This window comes from Pristis pectinata, chromosome 3, assembly GCF_009764475.1.
Source record: "Pristis pectinata isolate sPriPec2 chromosome 3, sPriPec2.1.pri, whole genome shotgun sequence".
NCBI lineage: Eukaryota > Metazoa > Chordata > Chondrichthyes > Rhinopristiformes > Pristidae > Pristis > Pristis pectinata.
The window spans coordinates 9,710,244-9,737,426 of record NC_067407.1 but is presented as its reverse complement, the minus strand read 5'-3'; the positions used below and the strand labels follow the sequence as shown (position 1 = coordinate 9,737,426).

General features: G+C 46.0%; 1 protein-coding gene across 1 annotated transcript in view; it reads left to right on the top strand.

The window, feature by feature from the left end:
• st6galnac5a (ST6 (alpha-N-acetyl-neuraminyl-2,3-beta-galactosyl-1,3)-N-acetylgalactosaminide alpha-2,6-sialyltransferase 5a) overlaps positions 1-27,183 on the top strand; it is a 51,991-nt gene that overhangs the window by 11,402 nt on the left and 13,406 nt on the right. Inside the window, 2 exon segments of the mRNA XM_052010706.1 lie at positions 21,607-21,990; positions 21,992-22,017. Coding sequence (XP_051866666.1) covers positions 21,607-21,990; positions 21,992-22,017 — 410 coding nt within the window.

Genomic DNA, 27,183 nt, shown 5'->3' with positions numbered 1-27,183 from the left:
CACAGAAGGCAAAGAGTGGTTGTTGAAGGGTCGTATTCTGAGTAGAGGTCGGTGACCAGTGGTGTGCCTCAGGGATCTGTACTGGGACCCTTGCTCTTTGTGATTTTTATAAATGACCTGGATGAGGAAGTGGAGAGGTGGGTTAGTAAGTTTGCGGATGACACAAAGGTTGGGGATGTTGTGGATAGTTTGGAGGGCTGTCAGAGGTTACAGAGGGACATAGATAGGATGCAAAGTTGGGCTGAGAAGTGGCAGATGCAGTTCAACCCAGATAAGTGTGAAGTGGTTCATTTTGGTAGGTCAGATATGATGGCAGAATATAGTCTTAGTGGTAGGACTCTTGGCAGTGTGGAGGATCAGAGGGATCTTGGGGTCCGAGTCCATAGGACACTCAAAGCGGCTGCACAGGTTGACCCTGTGGTTAAGAAGGCATATGGTGTATTGTCCTTCATCAATCGGGGAATTGAATTTAGGAGCCGAGAGGTATTGTTGCAGCTATATAGGTCCCTGGTCAGACCCCACTTGGAGTACTGTGCTCAGTTCTGGTCACCTCACTACAGGAAGGATGTGGAAGCCATAGAAAGGGTGCAGAGGAGATTTACTAGGATGCTGCCTGGAATGCGGAGCATGCCTTATGAAAGTAGGTTGATGGAACTCGGCCTTTTCTCCTTGGAGTGACGGAGGATGAGGGGGGACCTGATAGAGGTATATAAGATGATGAGGGGTATTGATCAGGTAGATAGTCAGAGGCTTTTCTCCAGGGCTGAAATGGTGGCCACAAGAGGACATAGGTTCAAGGTGCTGGGGAGTAGGTATAGGGGAGATGTCAGGGGTAAGTTTTTTACTCAGAGAGTGGTGAGTGTGTAGAATGGGCTGCCGGCAATGGTGGTGGAAGCAGATACGATAGGGTCTTTTAAGAGACTGTTGGATAGGTACATGGAGCTGAGAAGAATAGAGGGCTAGGGGTAAGCCTAGTAATTTCTAGGGTAGGGACATGTTCGGCACAGCTTTGTGGGCCGAAGGGCCTGAATTGTGCTGTAGTTTTTCTATGTTCTATGTTCTAGAAACCTTTCCCCTTAGCAGAGGTGTCCATAACCAGAGATGGGGTGGGAGATTTAAAGGGGACTTGAGGAAAACCACCTTCACCCAGATGGTTACCCACTTGCTGCTCCCTCACCTGGCTCCATCTACCTGCCCCCACTGTTCCCATCTGCCCAGCACCCCTCCTTTTTCTGGTTTGACTCATCACCTTCCTTTCATCATCTGCAGCCCTTTGCTGCCTCCATGTATCGCCTCCCAGCCTCTGTCACTGTCCCCACCCCTCCCTCCCCCGCCTGACTTCATCTGCCCATCGACCTCTCCTCACCTGGGTTCACCTATCACTTCCCAGCTTTTGCCTCGCCCCTCCCCCCCCCCAACCTCTTCACACTGGCTCTGTCCCCCTTATACCCCCAGCCCTGATGCAGGGTCTCGGCCCGAAACACCGACTGTCCCTTCGCCTCCACGGACGTTGGCTGACCGGCCAAGTTCCTCCAGATCCCAGTACCTGCAGTCCCTTGTGTCTCTGACCCAGATGGTTGAAATCTGGACCGCACAGCCTGAGCAGGGTGACGGAGGCAGAGACTCTGGCAACAGTTATTTAGATGAGTACTTGAAACACTGTGGCACAGAATGCTAATGGGCCAACTGTTAAAGTGAGGTTAGTGTAGACAGATACTCAATAGCTGGCACAGCCATAGCAGGCAAGAGCCTTGTCTCTGTGCTGCAGGTCTCTATGAAGACATTCAACACAGATCAGCCATCAGCTGGATTGTTGGATGAAGAAAGGAAAGTTTATTTAGTTTGCCTCTAATTAACCTGGTACCACATGAAAGAAAGTGTTTGATAAGTGATGGCATTTGGCCTCTGTCGAGGAGTCTGGCCCAAGCACAAAGTGTGAAGATTCCAGTAGTGGAGATCTTTGGAAAGCAGAGCTTCAAAGTCACGCAGACGCCAACAAAATCCCGCAGAGGCTAGGAAGGTGAAATAAGAGGAGGATATGCTGGAAGAACTCAGCAGATCGGGAAGCATCAGCCGAGGGAGAAACAGTTTGAAGACATCTCAAAATCAATAACCCTTCATTTCAAAGTCAATGACCCTTCATCACAAGTAAGGACGTCAAAATTCTCTCTCTTTACATCTCTCTCTCTCTCTCTCTCTCTCTCTCTCTCTCTCTCTCTCTCTCTCTCTCTCTCGCTCTCTCTCTCTCTCTCTCTCTCTCTCTCTATCTCTCTCTCTCCAGATTCTGCCTGACCTGCGAGTATTTCCAGCATTTTCTGTTCTTAGTCCAAAGTCACCAATTCCTCCCAAGCACACTATACTTGTCCTGTGTCTTTCTTATATCACGTGTATTCTGCATCCCAAAATGTTATTTTTTGGAGGAAGCCTAACCAATTTATGTATTAATGAATCTGCACCGACTGTGTCACCTGTATCACAGCCTGACCGGTTCACCCACTGAAGCACTCTTTCCTTTTGTCAGTTTTGAATTCACACTCTCACCCCCACTTCAAGCACAGGTCACATCCTCTGCTTCTTACTGCTCTGGATAAGGTGAAACAGCTTGTCAAAGTCTACATTATCTAGTTCGTTTAGCAATCACATCACCGGTGAATAGATTTCTACTTTGTATTACTGTCACTTGTTACCTCTCTGTGCATTTGGGACCAGCACGTTTAAGTTACATGCTTTTTATGTTAAAAAGGAAAACAAATGCCCAGCAGTTTAATCTACCAGGGTGTATTTCTGAAATACGGTGGTTCCCTGTGGACACTGAGGCTAATTGACACCAAGGAATCTTCATATAAGAATTGTTATTAACATATTTATCAAGGTCTGTTTAAGGATTTGCTTTGTTCTAACCAACACAGTTGAGGTCTGTGTCCTGTTATGTGGGGCAACGCAAAAGTGTAACTTCAACCAAATCCAACTCTTCCCTCATTCAGAAAAATCACTGAAGGATTTTTCAAAGTTAAAAGCACGTTTTCAATAGAAGTGAAATCTGGAGCACGTTTACTCTGTCCGATCGCAGCAAGGGGAAAACACTCACTCACGGGAAGATGGTTGTTGTTGTTGGATGTCAATCATTCCGCCCCAGGACATCACAGCTGGAGTTCTTTGGGGCTGTTTCTTAGGCCTAGTGTTATTTTTAGCTGCTTCATCAATGACCTTCTTTCTGTCAGAAGGTCAGGTGAAGATATTTGCCGATGATTGCACGATGTTTAATTCAGCTCACAAGTTCTCAGCAAATGGGCAGTCCATGTCTGTGTGCAGCAAGACCTAGACAACATTCAGACCGGAACAGATAAGTGACAAGTAATGATCATTGTCAACAGGAGAGTCTAACCAACCAGCTCTTATATAGAATGACAGTACCGTTGCTTGGTCCCTCACCATCAGTATGCTGGGGTCACCATTGACCAGAAACTAGACCAGCCACAAGTACCATTGCTATAAGAACAGGTCGGACAGGTGGGTGTCCAGTGACAAATGATTCACCGCTTGATATCTCAAAGCCTTTCCACTACCTACAAGACTCAAGTCAGTATTGTGCTGAAATACTCTCCACTTCCTGAGAGAATGCAATGCCAACAGCTCTCAAGAAGTGTGATACGATGCAACCTGCTTGATTGGCAGCCCGTCCACCACTGTAAATACTTACTGCGTCCACCTCCCATGCAGTGTGTACCATCAACAAAATGCACTGCAGTTACTCACCTAGACTACCCTGGCAGTGGCAACTAGACAAAAGTCTGTACCATTAAGAGCAGGATCAACATTGAGAAGATCACCACCTGCAGCTTCCCCTACAAATCACACAGCATCCTGACTTGGAAATATATCACAGCTCCTTCATTTTGTTGGGTCGAAATCTTGGAACTCCCTCCCTAGCAGTACTGTGGGAGCGTCTTCAACAGAAGGACGACAGTGACTCAAAAAAGCAGCTCATCACCACCTCCTCAACGGCAGTTACCGATGGTCAATAAATGCTGGCCTCAATGATGCACTGATCCCAAAGGTTTTATTTTTACCTATTTATTTTTGCCTACTGTAAATAGTCAGAATGACCAATGGCCGTGGTTTAGGTATGAGTTAAACTCCCATATTCCAAAGAATGCAATTTCTGTGAGTCTGCCCAACAAATCCTGTTGTTTTCTTTTTGAGGCAGTCACATTTCTACCAACTAGGTTCTTCCCAGAGAAGGCCGCTACAAAATTCAGTGTTCTTATGAAGTGTTTATGGGGGAAGGGGCATAAGGGGCCAGTGCTAATGAAGAGCCAGCACAGAGAGAATGGGCTGTGTGATCTCTTACGGGAAAACTCCTTCAGCTTGAAGTTCCGAGAAACTGGCTGCAGTTGCGATGTTGAGAGGAGACCACTGTCCAACCACCTGTGGAGTCTTCTGTCCCAAAGCGATCATGTTTTGTCCCTTTGGTCGAGCTAAGGACTACCATCCTCCTGCTCTTTCCCCAAGGCTCTGCAAGATTATACCTATTCGTTTTCTACAAGTTATCATTGAATCTGTTGCCTCCCTGTCGGCAGTGAATTCCAGATCAGAGTACAAGAAATTCACCTCATCTCACATCCGTCCCTTTGGCCAAACTTGTCAAATCCATGTCTTCTTGTCACCAACCTTCCTGCCAGTGAAAACACTTCCGCTTGATATCCTCTGTCAAACCAATTGTAAGTTTCATTGCCTTTTTGATCTTCTCTGCTCCACAAAGAGCAGTGCCAGCCCTTTCAAATTCCTCATCCTGGATTATTTCTTTGTGAAACTGACAGCAGCTTTGGGATTTGCACTTGTGGGTAGAGTCCAGATCCCTAAACCTTGGGTGGCTGTCAGTGATCCATCGCACATTCATTGGCTTCCCTGTCTTCAGCCTTCACATATATAAAATCATGAGGGGCATAGACAGGGTAACTGCACACAGTCGTTTTCCCAGGGTTGGAGAATCAAGAACCAAGGGTGTAGGTTTAGGGTGAGAGGGGAGAAATTTAATAGGAACCAGAGGGGCAACTTTTTCACCCAGAGAGTGGTCAATGTATGGAACGAGCTGCCAGAGGAAATGTTAAGGCAGGTACATTAACAACATTTAAAAGGTACTTGGACAGGTCCATGGATAGGAAAGGTTTAGAGGGATATGGGCCAAATGCTGGCAAATGGGACTAGCTTAGATGGGAATCATGGTCAACATGGACCAGTTGGGCCGAAGGGCCCGTTTCCATGCTGTATGACTGCGATTCTGTCTCTAGTGCATCAACTGTCATAAACTTAAGCTATTCATGTACCAGTACCACTGTAAAATACCCTGAAAGTCTTACATACAGTAACATGAGGTCTGTGAGTGTTTTATGAGGCACTAAACTATAATTAGTGTTTAGCTGAGTATCTGATCCTAAACGCTAAATTCATGTTTAAATATTGTAAATTCCTGATGTATTTCAAAACATTACTTTTAAAGCTTTATTTTTAAATTATTTGCAATATTTTAAATTCTTCTGTCATCTACATTTAGTACTCTGATTGGTTTATCTTCTCTTTTAATGACAGAGAAGGTGGCCATTCAGCCCATAGGGTCTATGCTCACTCTCAGAGGAGCAATCCCATTAGTTCCCCCTTCCCTATACTCTTGCAACGTATCCTCTCTTGCACATGTCCATTAACTCCCCTCTGATTCATCCTGCTTTTGTAACCTACACCAAGGGCTAATTCATATGAGCCAATCAACCAGCATGTCTTTAGAAGGTAGGAGGAAGCCGGAGCACCTGGAGATTATCTTCGAGGTAACAGAGAGAACATGCAAACTCCACAGAGACACTACCTGAGGTCAGGCTTGAACCCATGTCCCTGGAGCTGTGAGGCAACAGCAGTAACTATTATGTCACCGTGCTTACAAAGTTAATTAAAAATTGGTTGCTCTCAGTGAGAATTCTTTCATCAGCGATGTCAGGAGTACTTCACAATTGGTGAGTCCCAGGTATCTTACGGAACTGATACCTGACAGTAGCAAGAAGTGGACAGAAATTAGATTTTTACAGGGAGCCTTCTTTAAGGTCAGTTGAAAGGGCTATCGCTTTGCTGGTTATTTCAAATTCAGGGTCATGACATTTATAAAAAATCTGTCGGAACAATTTACTTTGTGCAGGAATGAGACTCCACTGTGTCATTTGTTCCTTTCCTTTGCCGTTAATCTCATCATTGAAAAGCCCCTTCCTTCGTTAGGCAACACACCAGGTTTCTTTTGCAGGGATTTTGTTTTTGTTGTTTAACAGCATAAAAGGTAGCAATTTCCTGAAACTCTTGGGAAGGCTGACTTCAAACCCTTGCTTTGATGAGTCTAGTGGTAGGGTGACACCTATCATGCAGCAGCTTGTGTGATTGACAGCTCACAGTGTCCCCCTTCAACAACCTGATGAGCAACATTCACCCTGTCAACAGCACACTGACCAAATAATTGGGGTATTTTACTTTAAAAGAAACTATGACTCCTGAAATTATAGTTGCAGTTGACAGAGTCTAAACTTACATAGAAATATTTATTTTTCCAAATTAAAATACTTGGCAACAGATGACTAAACATGATTTTACAAAACCAGACACCCATGCATGTTGGATAAAAATTGACAGTGAATGCATGCCTTTTGGGAGTGTGACTTTGCAAAGCTACTCTCTTCTAATTTAGTTCATGGGCATACTATAAATCAGGAATTAGAGGTGCACAGAACAACGACAGCACAGTGATCATTAGAGACTTCAATTTACAGAGACCAGAGAAACCAAATTAGCAGGAGTTGCATGGAGGACAAATTGGTGGTGTGATAAAGGGATTCTTTGCTAGATCAGTATATTAAGGAACAGGCAATTTTAGAGCTAGCACTATACAGTAAGAAAGGAAAAAGTGATCATAATACAATCAAGTGTTTATATAAAGACAGAAAGTGATTTAGTTCAATCTGAAACTCAGGTCTTTAATCTAAACAAAGCAAACTACAAAGATATGAGTGGAACTTGAAGCCACATTAGAAGATATAGCAGTTAACTGGCAATTGCTTGTTTAAAGAATTAATACATAGTTTACAATAAATGTATATTCCTTGGAGGCCCAAAAAGCTTTCAAGAGAAGGGATCTAGCCATGGCTAACAAGAAAAGATAAAAACAGTATTAAATCAAAGGAAAAGACTTAAAATGTTGCTAAAAAGAGCAGTAAGGTTCTGAAAAATACAGAATTTGGCAAAAGAAGACAAAGAAATTGATAAGGAAAGCCAAAGAAGAATTAAAGAGAAATCTGATAAAGACAGATTGTAGGAGTTTCTATAGTTATAGAGTCATGGAGTCATACAGCGCGGAAACAGGCCCTTCAGCCCAACTGGTCCATGCCGACCAAGTTGCCCCATCCAAGCTAGTCCCATTTGTCAGTGTCTGGCCCATAACCTTCTAAACCTTTCTGATCCATGTAACCTGTCCAACTTTTAAAAGTGGTTATTGTACCTGCCTCAACCACTTCCTCTGGCAGCTTATTCCACGTAGGTATCATCCATTGTGTAAAAAAAGTTGCCCCTCAAGTTCATTAAATCTTTCCTCTCTCACCTTAAACCTATGCCCTCTAGTTCTTGATTCCCCAACCCTGGGAAAAAGACCGAGTGCATTGACCATATCCATGCCCCTCAGGTATGTTCAAACCAGAGCAGGCACAGTAGTTTAGTGGTTAGCGTAATGCTTTACAGCCCCCGCGACCCAGGTTCAATTCCGGCCACTGTCTGTCAGGAGTTTGTACGTTCTCCCCGTGTCTGTGTGGGTTTCCTCCAGGTGCTCTGGTTTCCTCCCACATTCCAAGGACGTACAGGTTAGGAAGTTGTGGGCATGCTATGTTGGCGCCGGAAGCGTGGCGACACTTGCGAGCTGCCCCCAGAACACTACACAAAAGATGTATTTCACTGTGTGTTTTAATGTACATGTGACTAATAAAGATATCTCATGAAAATGGAAAAAAGCAAAATGTAACATAAACACAAAGGAAAACTTATAATTGAGGAATGTGAAAATGGCAGTGAAATTAAATATATTTAGGACCTGTCTCCTGGAAATAATGGAGGCCTAGAGTGATTGAGCAGCTGAATGAAATTAGCACCAGTGAAAAACAGTAGTGGAGAAATTAAAGAGATTGAAAGCTGATGAATCCTTGAGACCTGGTGAGCTGCATCCTAAGGTTTAGAAAGAGGTAGCTACGAAGACAGTGGATGTACTGGTTGTCATCTTCCAAACCTCCATGGACTCTAGAAAGGTTCCCACAGATTGGAAGATAACTGGAGTATTTAGGGAAGGTGAGAAGGATAAAATTGGGAGCTGTGGAACATTAGCCTGACCTAAATAGAAGGAAAGAAAGCTAAAATCTATCATTAAGAAAGTGCAAAAAAGGAGACTTGTGTACAGGACAGGGTGGAGTTGGCATTGATTGATGAAAGGAAAGGCGTGTTTGACCATTCTGCCAGGGTTTTTGATGTTATAACCAGCAGAAAAGATAAAGGTGAACAGTTGTGATGTATTTGGCTTTCAAGAGGCACTAAATACGATGTCCCATAAGAGGTTATTAAACAAAATTAAACATGATGGGATTACAATCAGAATCAGATTTATTATCACTGACATATGCTGTGAAATATGTTGTTTTGCGGCAGCAGTACGGTGCAAGGCATAAAATTACCATAAATTACAAAAAATAAGTAAATAGGGCAAACATAAAGGAATAACGAGCCAGTGATCATGGACTGTTCAGAAATCTGATGGCGGAGGGGAAGAAGCTATCTCTGAATCGTTGAGTGTGGGTCTTCGGGCTCCTGTGCCTCCTCCCTGATGGTAGTAACGAGAAGGGGGCATGTCCCGGATGGTGAGGGCCCTTCGTAATGGCTGTGCCTTCTTGAGGCACCGTCTATTGAAGCTGTCCTCGATGGAAGGGAGGGTTGTGCCCGTGATGGAGCTGGCTGAGTCTACAACCCTCTGCAGCCTCTTGCGATCCTGTGCTCTTGAGCCTCCATATCAGGTCGTGATGCAACCAATCAGAATGCTCTCCACTGTACATCTATAGATATTTACAATCAATATATTGTTATGGATTGATGGTTAAGTCAGAAAAATGACAGAGATTTTAAGTAATTATTTTGGATCAGTCTATATGTAGAAGACACTAAAAAATATCCCAAGAATGATAGGCAATCAAGGGGCTAAAGGGTGCAAGAAACTTAAAACAATCTCTGTACCAGAAAAAAAGCTAGCCAGCTAAAGGCTGCCAAGTCCCCTGGTCTGATGCCCAGCATTCTATGTCCTTAAAGAAAGTGGCTTCAGAGGTAGTGGATACATCGGTTGCAATCTACTAAAGTTCCCTGGATTCTGGAGAGGTGCCAGAAGATTGGAAAGCTGCCAATATAATACACTATTCAAGAAGGGAGGAACTCAGAAAGCAGGAGAGTGAAGACCAATTAGTCACTGGGAATGCTGGACTCCACTACTAAGGCAGACAATGGCAGTATATTCAGAGAATCAGAAGGCAATATGGAAGGGAAATCGTGCTTGACAAATTTGTTAGAGCCTTTTGAGGATCTGACAAAGAGGATAGATAAAGGGGAACAAGTAAAGGTAACGTATTTGTATTTCCAGAAGGCATTTTATAAGCTGCCACAGAAAAGGTTCCTGCACAAGGTACAAGTGCTTAGGATCAGGGCTAATACATTGGGTTAGGGTTAGGATATATAGGGGACTAATTAACAAATAGAAACATTTGGGATAAATGGGTCATTTTCGGATTGTCAGTCAGTAAGTAGTGCAGCGCCACAGGGATCTCTGCAGGGGTATCAACGACTTATAATCTATATTGATAATTGGTGTATTATTGTCACAGGTACTGACATACAGTGAAAACTTTGTTTTGCCTGCCATCCATGCAGATCATTTCAAAACATAAGAATATCGAGGTAGTACAAAGGAAAAGTAGTAACGGAATATAGTGTTGCAGTTACAGAGAGAGTGCAGTGAAGGGAGATGAATAAGGCGCAAGGGCCACGATGAGGTAGATTGAGAGATCACGAGTTCATCTTTATCATACAAGAGGTCCTCCTAAGAGTCTTATAACAGTGGAATAGAAGCTGTCCTTGAGCCTAGTGGTGCGTGTTTTGAAGCTTTTTATCTTCTGCCCAATGGAAGTGGGTAGATGAGAGAATAACCAGGATGGGAGGGGTCCTTGATTATATTGGCTGCTTTCGCAAAATAGCAGGAAGCATAAATAGAGGCAATGGAGGGGAGGCTGGTTCTCCCGATGGACTGGGCTGTGTCCACAACTCTTTGCAATTTCTTGCAGTCTTGGGCAGACCAGTTGCCATACCAAGCTGTGATGCATCCAGTTAGGATGCTTTCTGTGGTGCATCTATTGATCACTTGGATGAAGAGAGCAAGGGCACTGTCGATAAATTTGCTGTTAATACAATGAAAGATGGGTTAGCAAGTTGTGAGGAGAACACAGAACCTGAGAGAGATATAGATAGGTTAAACGAATGGGCAAGTAGTTGGCAGATGGAGTATCATGTGGGAGAATGTGAGGTTATCCACCTTGGAAGGAAGCATGAAAAAGAAAATAATTATTTACATTTAATGAGACTACAAAAGGTTATGGTGCAAAGGAATCTGAGAGCCCTAGAGCATGAAACGCAAAGGGTTAGTTTGCAGGTACAGCAAGTAATTATGAAGACGAATGGAATATTGGCCTTTATTGCAAGTGCTGTGCTGTATAGATCTAGGGAAGTTCTGATGCACCTTTCCGGGCCAGATATGAAGAACTGCACGTGGCTTTGATCTCCATTTTGAGGAATGATACACTTTCATCAGAGACAGTGCAAAGAAGGTTCACAAGGCTGATTCCTGGTGTGAAGGGGGTGACATTTGAAGAGAGTTTGAGCAGGTTTGGACCTGCACATTGAAGAATGAGAGATGATCGTATTGAAACATGGAAGATGCTGTGAAGGTGGTCGCTGAGATGTTTTCCTCGGAGTGGGTACATGGAACTAAGGGGCACAGTTTCAGAATAAGGGCTTGCTCATTTCAGATGGAAAAGAGGAGGAATTTCTTCTCTCAAAGGGTCGTGAGTCTTTGGAATCCTCTACCCCAGTGAGCTGTGGAGACAGTCATTGAATCCATCCAAGGTAGAGATTATCCAGTGTTTGAACTATAATGGAGTCCAGGCGTATTGGGAAAGTAGTGTTGAGCCTAAGGTTATCCACGATCTTATTGAATGGCGGAACTGGCTCAACAGGCTGGCTTCTGCCTCTTTTTTATGTTACTATAAACTAACATTGCCACTCAAGTCTACAAACACAAGACCAACTTTGAGAGATAGAAGTAATGCTTATAAAATCATCTTAGGAATGTGCTGACATTGGCTTCATAGCAGGATCCTTAGTGAACAAATACATTTGTGGTTTGGTCAGCAGAGTCCTTCATCTCTGTGTTAAATCCAGACAGCCTTTCCAACATCTACAGTGTGTGTTCCCTTTGTCTCCTGGAATCCTTCACTGTGATTGCATTTCCATTTTCAGATCGTCGCTCTCTTTGATCGATTTGAGTTTTTACATCCTGTCATGCACTTCAAGTAACTCCCTTCTGTCTCACAGTGATCCTGTGAAAGAGATTACTTTATAATCACAGGAGCTTGCTGGGAGCACTCTAGCCTCTGAATTGGAAGATTAGAGTTCAGGTTTGAGTCCAGAGACATCAACACAAAATCCAGCCCAATGCATCAGTGCAGACACTGAGGGAGGTGGGTCACTGAGGGAGAGACTCCCTAAGGAAGGTGTGATGCTGAGAGGGGTTTGGCACTAGGGGTGGCACTGGGGTTGTACTGGGGAGGCACGTCTCTGGTTAAGGTGGGACACTAAGGGGGTGTTTCTCTGAGGGATGTGGCACACTGAGGGGGAGTGTGGGTGAGGTGGCACACTGAGGGAGGTGGGTCACAGGGTGAGGGGTGTCTGAGTGAGATGGGACACTGAGTGATGTGGGATACTGAGGGAGAGGTACCTCTGAGTGAGGTGGGACTCTGAGTGAGGTGGGACACTGAGGGGGAGGTACCTCTGAGTGAGGTGGGTCACTGAGGGAGATGTATCACTGAGTGAGGTGGGTCACTGAGGGAGTTGTACCTCTGAGTGAGGTGGGTCAGTGAGTGAGGTGGGACACTGAAGGAGATGTACCACTGAGTGATGTGGGACACTGAGGGAGATGTACCTCTGAGTGAGGAGGGTCACTGAGGGAGTTGTACCTCTGAGTGAGGTGGGTCAGTGAGTGAGGTGGGACACAGGGAGATGTACCACTGAGTGAGGTGGGTCACTGAAGAGCTTGGGGCACTGAGGGGCTGCTGTGCTGACTGGAACGTGACACTGAGGGAGATGGACCTCTGAGTGAGGAGGGACACTGAGTGATGTAGGACACTGAGGGAGTTGTACCTCTGAGTGAGGTGGGACACTGAGTGAGGTGGGACACAGAGAGATGTATCACTGAGTGAGGTGGGTCACTGAGGGAGTTGTACCTCTGAGTGAGGTGGGACACTGAGTGAGGTGGGACACAGAGAGATGTATCACTGAGTGAGGTGGGACACTGAGTGAGGTGGGACACGGAGATGTACCACTGAGTGAGGTGGGACACTGAGTGAGGTGGGACACGGAGATGTACCACTGAGTGATGTGGGACACTGAGGGAGATGTACCTCTGAGTGAGGAGGGTCACTGAGGGAGATGTACCTCTGAGTGAGGTGGGTCACTGAGGGAGATGTACCTCTGAGTGAGGTGGGTCACTGAGGGAGATGTACCTCTGAGTGAGGAGGGTCACTGAGGGAGTTGTACCTCTGAGTGAGGTGGGACACTGAGTGAGGTGGGACACAGGGAGATGTACCGCTGAGTGATGTGGGACACTGAAGAGCTTGGGGCACTGAGGGGCTGCTGTGCTGACTGGAACGGGACACTGAGGGTGGTCTCGCCTTTCAGACGAAGCAGAAAAATCTGCCCGTCCTCTTGAGTAGATGTAAAAATTTCCAAGACACTTGAAGCAAACGCGAGAGCTCAACCTGCCTCCATTCATTCCTCAGTCAACACCTGGAAAATATATTGTCTGGTTCTTCAATGAGTACAAATGCCTCCAGCATTAGAACAGATGGGAGAGTATTGGTCGCCCTTTTGTACTTCCCTTCTCCTGCATTTGTTGTGAATTGTAAGGCCTTCAAATACTGGAGATGCAAATGTAACAAACCTTTATTCATTGGACACAAGCATACAGCAGAGAGCGCTGACGAGAATGCACTGTACTGCTGCTGCAAAACAACAAAACTTCACAACATATCAGTCAGTGATTCTCCCCAAGAGTTGGAACATACTGAGTTTTATACTGCTCAAAGTAACCACAATGATTGACAACCAATCGGATGCTGACGTAGCCATTTACGGACTAGGAACAAGTAACCATTTGATCAATCATTTGTCCTGCCCATCGGTCTGAGACCAAGGGTTTACTCCCCTCCTCCCTCTTGTTATCCTGAAGTCTCCCTGGTAGGACTTGGACTCTGTCTTTACCTCTCGTTGTCTTGGTGAAGCAGCCAGCATAATCAAAGACCCCACTCACCTGGGTCATTCTCTCTTCTCTCCTCTTGCATCGGGTAGAAGATACAGGAGCCTGAGGGCACGTACCACCAGACTTAAGGACAGCTTCTACCCCACTGTGATAAGACTGTTGAACGGTTCCCTTATACAATGAGATGGACTCTGACCTCACAGTCTACCTTGTTGTGACCTTGCACCTTATTGCACTGCACTTTCTCTGTAGCTGTGACACTTTACTCTGTACTGTTATTGTTTTTACCTGTACTACATCAATGCACTCTGTACCAACTCCATGTAACTGCACTGTGTAATGAATTGACCTGTATGATCGGTTTGTAAGACGAGCTTTTCATTGTACATCAGTACAAGTGACAATAATAAACCAATACCAATGGCAGAGACCTTCATTTTCACATGTAACCATACCACCCAGCCCATTCACTTACAGCCCACCCAATATCTGTGCCTCGTCCATTTTGATGAAGAGTCATTGAGCTGAAGCGTTAACTGTTATTCTTTCCCCAGGTACTCGTTGACCTGTTGGGTGTTTCCAGCTGTCGTTCCTGATCCTTATCTCTGGCTCTGGCTCCAGTGTGGAGTCTCACTCTTGCGCTGTGCTGCTGAACCTGCTGTTTCAGGTTTCTTACTGCTGGCCAAGCCTCCCACCTTGCTCCCTCACTTTCATATTCACAAGTGTTATAGTGCGGAGTTTATATTTCAGACTGAGATTTTTACCATGTGTTTAAATACGATTCATTGTATTTTTAACTTTTTTATTTCTAGTGCCTTTCTCACTAAACCATATCTATGAGCTGCATTGCTGCTGACATTTTCCACCAAAGCCCATGCACACTGAGTTAAAGTTACAGTTGTCCCTAGGTAACAAATGGGTTCTGTTTTCACAGATGTCCATAAGCTGCAAAATACACTTGATGTGGTAACCAGAGCTCCACAGTATTGTAAATGAATGGCATCAAAAGCACTACAGACTGATAAGAAAGAACAATTCCTAAAGATGGAAAGAGAGAGAGAGAGAGAGGAAATGAGTTCTGCCATTTGTAGGAATGAATATATGTTGGACTTTTGAGTTTCATAATATTATTTGGAGCGGGACCTTTGAAAAGAGGTGAGTCTCTGTGCCTGTGCTTGTGAGTTTCACCTTGTAAGAGTCTAAACGAGGTACCTTTGCAAATTGTTACCAGTTGACTGGCTCATCAAATAAAGGAAGGTCAGTATCAGCGGAGTGGCCATTGTGTGAGTGGGCTGGTGTTTGAGTGGGGAGCTGAGGCTTTGGTTCAAGAAGCAAAGGTAAATTCTCTGGTAAGTGTCCTTCTTTCTTGCTTTAGTGTTCCCTTTAGTGCCAGGCCAGAGTTGTGAGAGTGGCTCCAGGGTCAGTGGTGTATTCAGCTTGTGAGATGTGGGAGTTCTGGGAGACATGCAGTCTCCCTGATAACTACATCTGCATGAGGTGCATCCAGCTGCATCTGCTTACAGACCGTGTTAGGTAACTGGAGCTGCAGCTGGATGACCTTCAGCTCCTATGGGATAATGAGGAGTACATAGATAAAGAGCTACAGTGAGGCAGTCACTACAAAGCTGCAGGAGGCAGGTAGCTGGGTGACTGTCAGGGGAAGGACGGAGAATAGGCAGGTAGTGCAGAGTACCCCTGTAGCTGTTCCCTCAGTAACAAGTATACCGCTTTGGATACTGTTGGGGTGTGCGGGAACCTACTGGGGAAAGCTGCAGTGACCAGGTCTCTGGCACTAAGCCTGATCGTGTGGCGCAGAAGGGAAGGGGGGAGAAGAGTAGAGAAGTAGTGATAGGGGATTCCATAGTAAGGGGACAGACAGGAGATTCTGTGGATGTGAAAGAGACTCCCGGATGGTACGTTGCCTCCCTGGTGTCAGGGTCAGGGACGTCTTGGATCGGGTACACAGCATTCTGAAGGGGGAGGGTGAACAGCCAGAGGTCGTGCTACATATTGGTACCAATGACATAGGTAGGAAAAGAGATGAGGTCCTGAAGAGGGAATACAGGGAGCTTGGTAGGAAGCTGAAAAGCAGGACCTCAAGGGTAGTAATCTCTGAATTGCTGCCTGTACCACGTGCCAGTGAGGGTAAGAATAGGTTGATTTGGCAGATGAATGCATGGCTGAGGAGTTGGTGCAGGGGGCAGTGTTTCAGATTTGTTGATCATTGGGATCTCTTCTAGGGAAGGTACGACCTGTACAAACAGGATGGCTTACACCTGAACTGGAGGGGGACCAATATTGTTGCGGGCAGGTTTGCTAGAACTGTTGGAGGGTTTAAACCAGTTTGGCAGGGGGATGGGAACCAGAGTGATGGGTCAGAGGTTGGAGAGTGTGGGTGAGTACGTGGAACTATGACGTGGTGGCCATTACAGAGACTTGGCTGTCACAAGGGCAGGAATGGCTGCTGGATATTCCGGGGTTTAGATGTTTCAGAAAGGATAGGGTTGGACGTAAAAGAGGTGGGGGAGTGGCTTTGCTGATCAGGGACAATGTCACAGCTGTAGCAAGGGAGGACGTCCTGGAGGGATCGTCCACTGAGTCAGTGTGGGTGGAAGTCAGGAACAGGAAGGGAGCAATCTCTCTATTGGGAGTATTCTACAGACACCCCCCCCCCCCCTCCCCATAGCAGCAGAGATGCTGAGGAGCTGATTGGGAGGCAGATTTTGGAGAGATGCAAAAATAGCAGGGTTCTTGCCATGCGTGATTTCAACTTCCCTAATATTGATTGGCACCTCCTTAGTGTATAAGGGATTGATGGGCCAGAGTTTGTTAGGTGTGTGCAGGAAGGATTCCTGACACAGTATGTGGACAGGCCGATTGAGGAGAGGCTGTACTGGACCTGGCACTAGGCAGTGAGCCTGATAAGGTTTCAGATCTCTCAGTGGGAGAGCATTTTGGAGACAGTGACCATAACTCCTTGACCTTTACCACAGCCTTGGAGAGGGATAGGAGCAGACGATATGGGAAAGTATTTAATTGAGGAAGAGGGAATTACGATGCTATTAGGCAGGAACTTGGGAGCATAAATTGGGAACAGATGTTCTTGGGGGAGTGCACAGTGGAAATGTGGAGGTTGTTTAGGGAGTACTTGCATGGGCTTCTGGACAGGTTTGTCCCATTGAGGCAGAGTAAAGATGGTAGAGTGAAGGAACCGTGGTTGACAAGAGACATGGAATATCTTGTCAAGAGATAGAAAGAAGCTTACCTGAGGTTTAGAAAGCATGGATCAGACAGGGCTCTGGAGAGTTACAAGGTAACCAGGAGGGAGCTTAAGAATGGACTTAGGAGAGCTAGAAGGGGCATGAGAAGGCGAGTAGGATTAAAGGACCGATCAGGGATAAAAGAGGAAACATGTCTGGAGTCAGAAGAGAGATGGGAGATCCTTAATGAATACTTTGCTTCAGTATTCACTAGTGAGAGTGACCTTGACGTTTGTGAGGATGGTGTATGACAGGCTGATACACTAGGGCATGTTGACGTGAGGAAAGAGGATGTGCTGGAACTTTTGGAAAACATTAGGATAGATAAGTCATCAGCGCCAGACGGGATATATCCAAGGTTATTATGGGAAGTGAGGGAAGAGAGTGCTGCACCTTTGGCGACGATCTTTGCGTCCTCACTGGCCACAGGAGTAGTGCCAGATGATTGGAGGGTGGCAAATGTTGTTCATTTTGTTCAAGAAAGGGAGTTGGGATAACCCTGGGAATTACAGACCAGTGAGTCTTACTTCAGTGGTGGGAAAATTACTGGAGAAGATTCTTAGAGACAGGATCTATGGGGATTTGGAGAAACACAGGCTGATTTGGGACAGTCGGCATGGCTTTGTGAGGGGCAGGTCGTGCCTCAGGAGCCTGATTGAATTCTTTGAGGATGTGACAAAGCACATTGATGAAGGTAGAGCAGTGGATGTGGTGTACATGGACTTTAGTAAGGCATTTGATAAGGTTCCTCATGGAAGGCTAATTCAGAAAGTCAGGAGGCATGGGATCCAGGGAAACTTGACTGTGTGGATTCAGAATTGGCTCGCCCATAGACAGAGGGTGGTGGTAGATGGAGCGTATTCTGCCTGCAGGCCGGTGACCAGTGGTGTTCCACAGGGATTTGTTCTGGGACCCCTGCTCTTTGTGATTTTCATAAATAACTTGGATGAGGATGTGGAAGGGTGGGTTAATAAGTTTGCTGATGACACGAAGGTTGGTGGTGTTGTGGATAATGTAGAAAGTTGCTGTAGGTTACACAGGATATTGATAGAATGCAGACCTGGGCTGAGAAGTGGCAGATGGAGTTCAACCCGGAAAACTGTGAAGTGATACACTTCAGAAGATCGAATTTGAAGGCAGAATACAAGATTAATGGCGTGAGTCTTAGCAGTGTGGAGGAACAGAGGGATCTTGGGGTCCATGTCCATAGATCCCTCAAGGTTACCACGCAGGTCGATAGGGTTGTTAAGAAGGCGTGTGGTGTGTTGGCCTTCATTAGTCGGGGTATTGAGTTCAAGAGCCATGAGGTAATGTTGCAGTTCTATAGAACTCTGGTTAGACCACACTTGGAGTCGTGTGTTCAGTTCTGGTCGCCTCATTATAAGAAGGATTTGGAAGCTTTAGAGAAGGTGCAGAGGAGATTTACCAGGATGCTGCCTGGATTGGAGAGCATGTCTTATGAGGATAGGTTGAGTGAGCTAGGGTTTTTCTCTTTGGAGAGGAGGAGGATGAGAGGTGCCTTGATAGAGGTGTACAAGATGATAAGAGGCATAGATTGAGTGGACAGTCAGAGACTTTTTCCCAGGGTGAAAATGGCTAACACGAGGGGACATAATTTTAAGGTGATAGGAGGAAGATATAAGGGACTGTGGTTTTTGCTCTTCTTGGTATGAAGTCATTGTGTGAATAACAAAGACGATGGTATAAAGTCTTGTAAAGATTGTGTTAATAGCAGTGACATTTTGTAAAGATTTAGTGTATTAGAACATAGAACATGGAACATAGAACACTACAGCACAGTACGGGCCCTTCAGCCCACAATGTTGTGCCGACATTTTATCCTGCTCTAAGATTAGCAGGAATTTGGTATGGAATGTTACTTGTAAAGTTTGGCTTGGTTAATTTTAAAGTCTTTCTTGTTTAGAGTGGGCTAGTTGGGAATCGGACAGTGGGCTCACTCCTTCCTTTCCCAGTTAAAAACTGGGAAAGACAGTCAGCTCTCTTGGGCTGAAACCATTCCTCAATTTGATCACAGTATCCACCTCCATCCTCTTGTTGAGCTACAGGTAAATACTTCCCACCAGCATGAAATCAAAGACCACCTTAGATTTTGAAGTCAGTGATGAAGTTTCAAGCTGCCATTTCAGTAACTAGCCACGTCCAGTTCACTTTTACAAGTACAGGCAGCGCGAAGATTATGACAGGGTTCCATTTGTGAGAACTCTTCTTCGCAGAGTCAAAATGTCTAATACTAGAGGGCACACATTTAAGGTGAGAGGGAGAAAGTTCAAAGGAGATGTGTGGGGCAAGTTTTTTTTACACAGAGTGGTAGGTGCCTGGAATGAGCTGCCAGGGGTGGCAGTGGAGGCAAATACGATAGAAGTGTTTAAGAAGCGCTTAGGTAGGCACATGACTATGCAGAGAATGGAGGGGTATGGACATTGTGTAGGCAGAAGGGATTAGTTTAGTTAGGCATTTAATTACTAGTTTAATTAGCTCGGCACAACATTGTGGGCTGAAGGGCCTGTTCCTGTATTGTACTGTTCTATGTTCTAACTTTCCGTAACCCGAATTGTTTGTTAGTCAGAAGTGTACAGCAGCAGTGGGAGAGGATCACAGCAGGAGCTGTGACAGGAGGGCGAGCAGGCTCAGGAAGAGCAGCCGCCCGCCCGCCTCACTGACTCAGCGAGTGAGTCTGCTCAGCGCTCCCGGCTCTGCTCGGCCCCACGCAGCTCCTGATTGTTGCAGCTCGGTGGGGGAGGAGGAAGGGTTGGGAAGACGAGGCGCACGGAAATGGCCCACTCCCACTTCGGCAGCAGATGCCTGCAAGCCTTGCAGCAGCCGTCAAATCCCTCCCCACCTATCCCGCCGTTCTCCCAGACACTCATTCGTATGCACAAGGTGGGTGTTTGTAACCTGGGGAGGACTTCCAGTGTGAAGCCATGCCCAGAGAATCTGTTTACCATGCTTACAGTTCAATTCATTCAATGTTTTGCCTTGTCAGCCTCGCTCTGTGTGAAATGTCACTGGAAGAATTACTTCAGAATAGCATTTTCACACTGATGTGTGCAGTACATCAAAGTTCCTCGCAATTGCTTAGAGGGAACTGAATGTGACTATTATATTGACAACTTCCATTTAGGAATAATGAACATTTTGTTTCATTTAAGTCAAATCGTAAATGACACACTAAATCAGTGTAAGAATTTATTGAACTTCCATCTCTTAGAATATTTGCTAGAATTCTGTTAGCGTTGAGGGATTTTGTTTTTATGGAGAGGCTGGGTTTGTTCTTGGAATGGATGAAGGTTAGGGGAAGCTTATGGACAAAGTGTATAGAGTAATACAGCAAGGAAGCAGGCCCTTCAGCCCAAGTCGTCCATGCCAACCAAGGTGCCCATCTAAGCTAGTCCCATTCGCTCACATTTGGGCCATATCCCTCTAAGCCTTCCCTATACATGTACTTATCCAATGGTCTTTTAAATGTTATTGTACCTGCCTCAGCCACTTCCTCTGCAGCTCGTTCCATATACGCATCACCCTCTGTGTGAAGAAGTTGCCCCTCAGGTCCCTTGCACCTTAACCCTGTGCCCTCTAGCTTTTGGTTCCCTTACTTTGGGATAAACACTGTGCGTTCACCCTATCTATGCCCCTTATGATTTTATACACCTCTTTAAGGTCACCCCTCATTGTCCAAAGAATAGAGACGTAGCCTGCCCAACCTCTCTCTATAACTGAGGCCCTTGAGTCTTGGCAACATTCTCGTAAATCTTCTTTCCAGCTTAATGACGTCTTTCCCAGCACAGGGCGACCAAACCTGTGTACAATACTCCAGGTGAGGTCTCATCAGTGTTCTGTACAACTGCAACATTAGTGCTGGGAAATGTGATTAGTGTAGATGGGTGGGCATGGAGATGATGGGCTACAGGGCTTGTTTGTCTGCTGTACAACAGCCAGACCATTCCAGGTAACACTCGAGTTAACCTTCTCTGAATTGTTTCCAAAGCATGAAGATCCTTCCTTATTGAAATGCAATGGCTTTGAGTCACTGAACTACACCTGGACATGAAGTGCTCTGGGGCAGTTGTAAGAATGGAGGTCTCCCCATTTAAGGCAAACTATTAACTCTTGAGGGACCCTTGACCTCACAATCTACCTTGTTACGACCTCACACCTTATTGTCTACCTGCAATGCACTTCCCTGTAGCTGTGACACTTTACTCTGTATTCTGTTATTGTTTTTACCCTGTACCACCTCCGTGCACTCTGTACTAATTCAATGCACTGTGTAATGCACTGAGGGCAGGCACAGTAGTGTAGCGGTTAGCGTAATGCTATTACAGCGCCAGCAACCCGGGTTCAATTCTGGCCGCTGTCTGTAAGGAGTTTGTACGTTCTCCCCGTGTCTGTGTGGGTTTCCTCCGGGTGCTCCGGTTTCCTCCCAACGTTCCAAAGACGTACGGGTTAGGAAGTTGTGGGCATGCCATGTTGGCGCCAGAAGCATGGTGACACTTGCGGGCTGCCCCCAGAACACTCTACACAAAAAGATGCATTTCACTGTGTGTTTCGATGTACATGTGACTAATAAAGAAATCTTATCTCTTAATGAATCGATCTGTACGAACGAGATGCAAGATAAGTTTTCACTGTACCTCAGTACAAGTGACAATAATAAACCAATTCCAATACCTTCCCTCTTTGATGTTACAGGGTCTGCAGGTGCACTGTAACAGCTGTGCTCTGGTCACCAGCTCTGGACACCTCATCAGGAGCAGGCGAGGGGCAGAGATCGACCGCGCGGAGTGCGTCATCAGGATGAACGACGCGCCAACACGGGGCTACCAAGAGGACGTGGGCCGGAGGACCAGCCTGCGGGTGGTGGCTCACTCCAGCATCCAGCGGCTGCTGCAGAAGGGCGGCGAGCTGCTCAACGCCAGCCAGGACCCGGCCTTCATCTTCTGGGGCCCCAGCAGCTACATGAGGAGGGACGGCAAGGGGCGGCTGTACAACCAGCTGCAGCTCATCCATCGCATCGTGCCCCGGCTGAAGCTGCACACCATCACCCGGCAGAAGATGCTGCACTTTGACCAGCTCTTTTGAGAGAGAGACCGGCAAGGACAGGTATGGCGGAGCAGGGAGAAACAAGACATTCCATCCATTCTCGCTCCCTCCCCACCTGTGCTCACCAACTCACCTTGGCTCCCAGTACAGTAACGCCTCAACTTTAAAATTTGTGGCCTCTTGTTCAAATCCTTCCCTACCTCCTCCCCTCCTACAAGCCCCTCCCCATCCTCTGAAACCACAGTGGGACCCCAGTTCTGGTCGCACAGATCCCCCATTCTTGTAGCTTCACATCTGACCCCCCCCCCCAGCTTTCTGACGCTCTGGAACTCCCTTCTCCACAGCAACCAGTTTTCTCCATAAAACCTCCCTCATCATTTCTCTCCTGTGGATTCTTAACTTTTCACTCTCCCGAAAAGTGCCAGATTTGGAGTCCTTATTTTAAGAATCAATTCTCCCCCCCCCGACCACCACCCCCCCCGCCAACACTCATAGCTCCCACAACGCTATACTTCTTTTAAGGTGCTGTTTAAATGCAGAGTGTTGTTTTTGAAGGGATCTTAACGGGAATGGAATGCAGGAGCTAGTTCTGAAGCACTAGCATTAGGATAAGGGCTGAATGTCCTCCTCTCTACTTTTATTCACCTTATCCACCAATAAGGCACCAATTGTATAAAACTTTGGTTCAGACGCATTTGGAGTATTGTGTGCAGTTCTGGTCACCCCATTACAAGGAGGATGTGGAGGATTTGGAGAGGGTGCAGAAGAGGTTCAACCAGGATGCTGCCCTGGATTAGAGGGTATTAGCTTTAAGGAGAGGTTGGACAAACTTGGATTGTTTTCTCTGAAGCGTCAGAGGCTGAGGGGAGACCTGATAGAAGTTTATAAAATGATGACAGGCATGGATAGGGTAGACAGTCAGTCTCTTCTCCGGGGTAGAAAAGTCAAATGCCTAGAGGGCATAACTTTAAGGTGAGTGGGGGGAAAGTTTAAGGGAGGTGCGTAGGGCGAGGTTTTTCTTACACAGAGTGGTGGGTGCCTGAAACAAGCTGTCAGGGGTCGTGGTGGAAGCAGATACAAAAGTGGCATTTTCGAGGCATTTAGACAGACACATGAACAAGAAGGGAGTGGAGGGATATGGATCACGTGCAGGCAGATGGGATTAGTTTCATTTGGCATCATGGTCTGCACAGACGTTATGGGCCAAAAGGACTGTTCCCAGTTCTGTCTTCCCCTTCCAGGCCTCCATCTTAGCCACTGCACTTAAACCCACATCATAGTTACACTTGTCAGACCATTCACACTGACTGGATTGCTCTCTGAAGGGCTAGCACAGATTCAGTGGGCCAAATGGCCTCCATTTCTGCTCTGACTGTTCTGATTCTGTGACCTGTGTCTTGTCTTCAGGCTCCTGAGCCTCTGAGCTTTGATCACCTGAGTTTAGAGGGCTAGGGAACTTTCATTTTAATTCTTAACCGTTCCCCACCTGACTGTCTTTGAATCTTTTGGAATGGGCTGGCCTGAAGTGATTTGTTCTTAAGAGTAGATAAAGAGTTGGACCTAGATCCTTTGGAGTTTAAAACAATGAGTGGTGATCTTACTTAATATAATATTCTGAGGGGATGTCTGTGTAGAAGTTGAGATGTTTCCATTAGTGGGACAATCACAAACAAGGGGATGTGGTTACAAGCTAAGGGGGTGGCTATTTAATACTGAGGTGTATAGGAATTTCTTCTGGCAGAGGGTGGTGAATCTATGGAATTCTCACCCCAGATATTTGTGGAGGCTGGATCATTGGAAGTATTTAAGGAGAACATCAATGTTTTGAAAGGTGGGCGAATTGAGGGCTGAGGGGCACTGGCATGGAAGAGGAGGCCCTTGGCAGATCAGCCACGGTTATACTAAATGATGGGGCAGATCTGAAGGGCCAAGGGGCTTATTCCTGCTCCTGTTCTCTTGTGTAAGTAGTCAGAGTTGGAGGAATGCAGAGATTGTGGAGGTCTTGAGGAGGCTGCAGCAAAATGGAGTGAATTGCAAAATGAGGGTGAGGGTCAACAAGCCCGTTGGTAGAAGGCAATGGAGAAGTTGTGTCAGCATGGACACAGGTGGTAGAATTTGGTATTGGTTTATTATTGTCACTTGTACCAAGGTACAGTGAAAAACTTGTCTTGCATACCGATCGTACAGGTCAATTTATTACACAGTGCAGTTACATTGAGTTAGTACAGAGTGCATTGATGTAGTACAGGTAAAAAACAATAACAGTACAGAGGAAAGTGTCACAGCTACAGAGAAAGTGCAGTGCAATAAGGTGCAAGGTCACAACAAGGTAGATCGTGAGGTCAGAGTCCATCTCATCATGTAAGGGAACCGTTCAATAGTCTTATCACAGTGGGGTTAGAAGCTGTCCTTAAGTCTGGTGGTACGTGCCCTCAGGCTCCTGTATCTTCTACCTGATGGAAGAGGAGAGAAGAGAGAATGACCTGGGTGGGTGGGTGGGTCTTTGATTATGCTGGCTGCTTTGCCAAGACAGCAGAGGTAAAGAGTCCAAGGAGGGCGGCTGGTTTCTGTGACACGCTGGGCTGTGTCCACAACTCTCTGCAGCTTCTTGCGGTCCTGGGCAGAGCAGTTGCCGTACCAAGCTGTGATGCATCTGGATAGGATGCTTTCTGTTGTGCAGCGATAAAAGTTGGTGAGTGCCAAAGGGGACATATCGAATTTCTTTAGCCTCCTGAGGAAGTAGAGGCGCTGGTGAGCTTTCTTGGCCGTGGCGTCTATGTGATTTGACCAGGACAGGCTATAGCTCCCAAGCGCAGAGTCCTTTCAAAGAATCGTTCCTCTACTCACTCCTCATTAGCAGCACCCCCAACAACATCCATCAACCACCTCACACTGGCACTTAATAGGATACGTGGCAGGAAGAGAACGACGTGGCAGTGATCAGGGAGCCATGAGCTTAGTACCAATTTCAAGTGACATCGTCATTATGGGCATAAACATGGGACGAGTGAGGAATATCTCCCTCAGCCCTTGTTGTAAATCACTGGGATACCATGTTCCCATGACAACAGAGAAGCCTTTACCTCAGGCAAAGTGTTTAGAGAAGGAATTGATGGTGCTCACCTGATTTAATTAAAAACACATCTCAGTTCCCATCAACCTGGTGCATACCAAGCATGCCAGATGATTGCAGGTTTACAGTGATAAATGTTCTCAGCTGTTAGAGGAGAAGTAATGAGCATGGTTTATTCTTCTCGAAGGATTACTTTGGATGTAAACTTCAATTCCGTTGTCTCCATGCTTGATTCCTGCTTTTATGCATCCCTAAGCGCAGTGTTGAGGAAAGGCAAAACCCTCCAAGGATTACTAAACATTTTTCCTGTTGAAGATGCAGTCTTGTGGAGATCGACGAGGAATGGATTGGTCTCAGCCAAGGTATCCTCTTCCTCTGGCCCATTGTCTTTTGACTCTGGAGCACACTGGGGTACCCCACCTCCCCTCTTTTGTCCACCTATCACTGCTCTGCTTTTCCCTCCTATATATCGGGCTTCCCCTTTTCCTATCTATCTTCAGTCCTGAAGAAGGGTCCTGACCCGAAACGTTTGACCACCTGCTTTTCTCCACGGATGCTGCCTGGCCTGCTGAGTTCCTCCAGCATCATCGTGATTTTCATCACACTGGGGTGTTTGTATAATGGTCACTTGAGTGAGACTCTTTACAGTCACCAGTACTAATCAAACAGGGCGGGATATTTTGCAAAGAACATTGAAACAAAGGAAAAGGGCATTCAGCCTGTTGAACCTGATCCTTCATTCAGTTAGATCCATGTCCTAACTCCATTTACCAACCTATTTCATCTTGTATTTTCTTACGACACAGTAGGCTGTTTGGCCCATTGAGTCTATGCCAGGTCTCATTGCATTCCTATCTGTCCTGCTTCCCCACCTATTTCCCTGTAACATATTCTGTCTTACATGCCCTTCAGCTCCCCCCAACTTTCCTGCTACCTGCCTACACGAGCAGCAGTTTACAGCGACAGATTAACCTCCCAACCAGTGTATGGGATGTGGGCAGAAACCAGAGCACTAGGAGGAAACCCACATGGTCACAGGAAGAATGTGCACGCTCCACACTGATAACACCACAGGTCAGGATTGAACCCAGGTCACCGGAGCTGTTAGGCATTAGCACCAACTTCTGCACCACTGTTAGACATGCCATCCACCTTCACCCCACCTAAACCTCCTTCACAGCCCTTCCTCCCCCACGATCTACTGGTTATAGTTCTGCAATTTTAAATTAACCTCAGGCCCAGTTGGTTTGTTGGGGGAATGAGTTCCATTTTTCCACTGCTTTTCCTTTGAAGTAAGATTTCCTGACCACCCCTGAACAGACTCACTCTTAATTTTAAATTTTTAAATTTATCCCTCATCCTCACGTCAGAGGAAATCTATCTGCCCTAATAAATCCCTTAATCATCTTCAACATTGAAAATCCAAGCCTCATTCTATTTAGACATCTAAAATACAAGGAATACAAATGACTTGTTCATCGATGAGGAGCATTGCGAACTTTATTTAAGGAATGCAAAGGTTGGAACAGTTGTGTTGCATCATAGGTGGAGCAAGTAAAATGACTTAACCTTTATATAGAGCCTTCAACAGCTCAGTGGGTCCAAAAGTGCTTCACAGCCAAGTTAGTCCTTTCAAGATATTGTCACTGTTGTGAATGCAGGGGCAGCTCCCAACAACGGCAACAGAATGTTGGTGTCAGATGATAATTATTGACTAGAGTATCGTGGAGCCTCCCCTCCCACACACTTCCTGAAGTGTTCTTGGGATCTGTAAACTCGGTTTAAGCTCTTGACTCAGACGTGTCAGTTGAAATTAAAACAGAAAATAATGGAAACAGTCAGTAGGTCAGGCAGCATCTTTGGAAAAAGAAGTAAGGATAACGTTTCAGGTTAAAAATCCTCCATCAGAACTGGGAAAGAGAAAGTACAAGTTAGTTTTAAGGTGCAGAGAGAGTGTGGAAGGCTGTGGTGATGAGCTGTTGATGAAGTCGTCGAGTTGATAGATTAATGAGAGCAGATGTTCATGTAAAGGCTGTGAAATGCAGGTTGGAGCTGCAGGAAGTGCCCAGCAGATCAGTCAGTGGAGAGAGAAAGACTGAGGTGGAGGAGTGAACCAGGGAACCACAAAGGTAACGCTCCTCTCAGAATGCTGA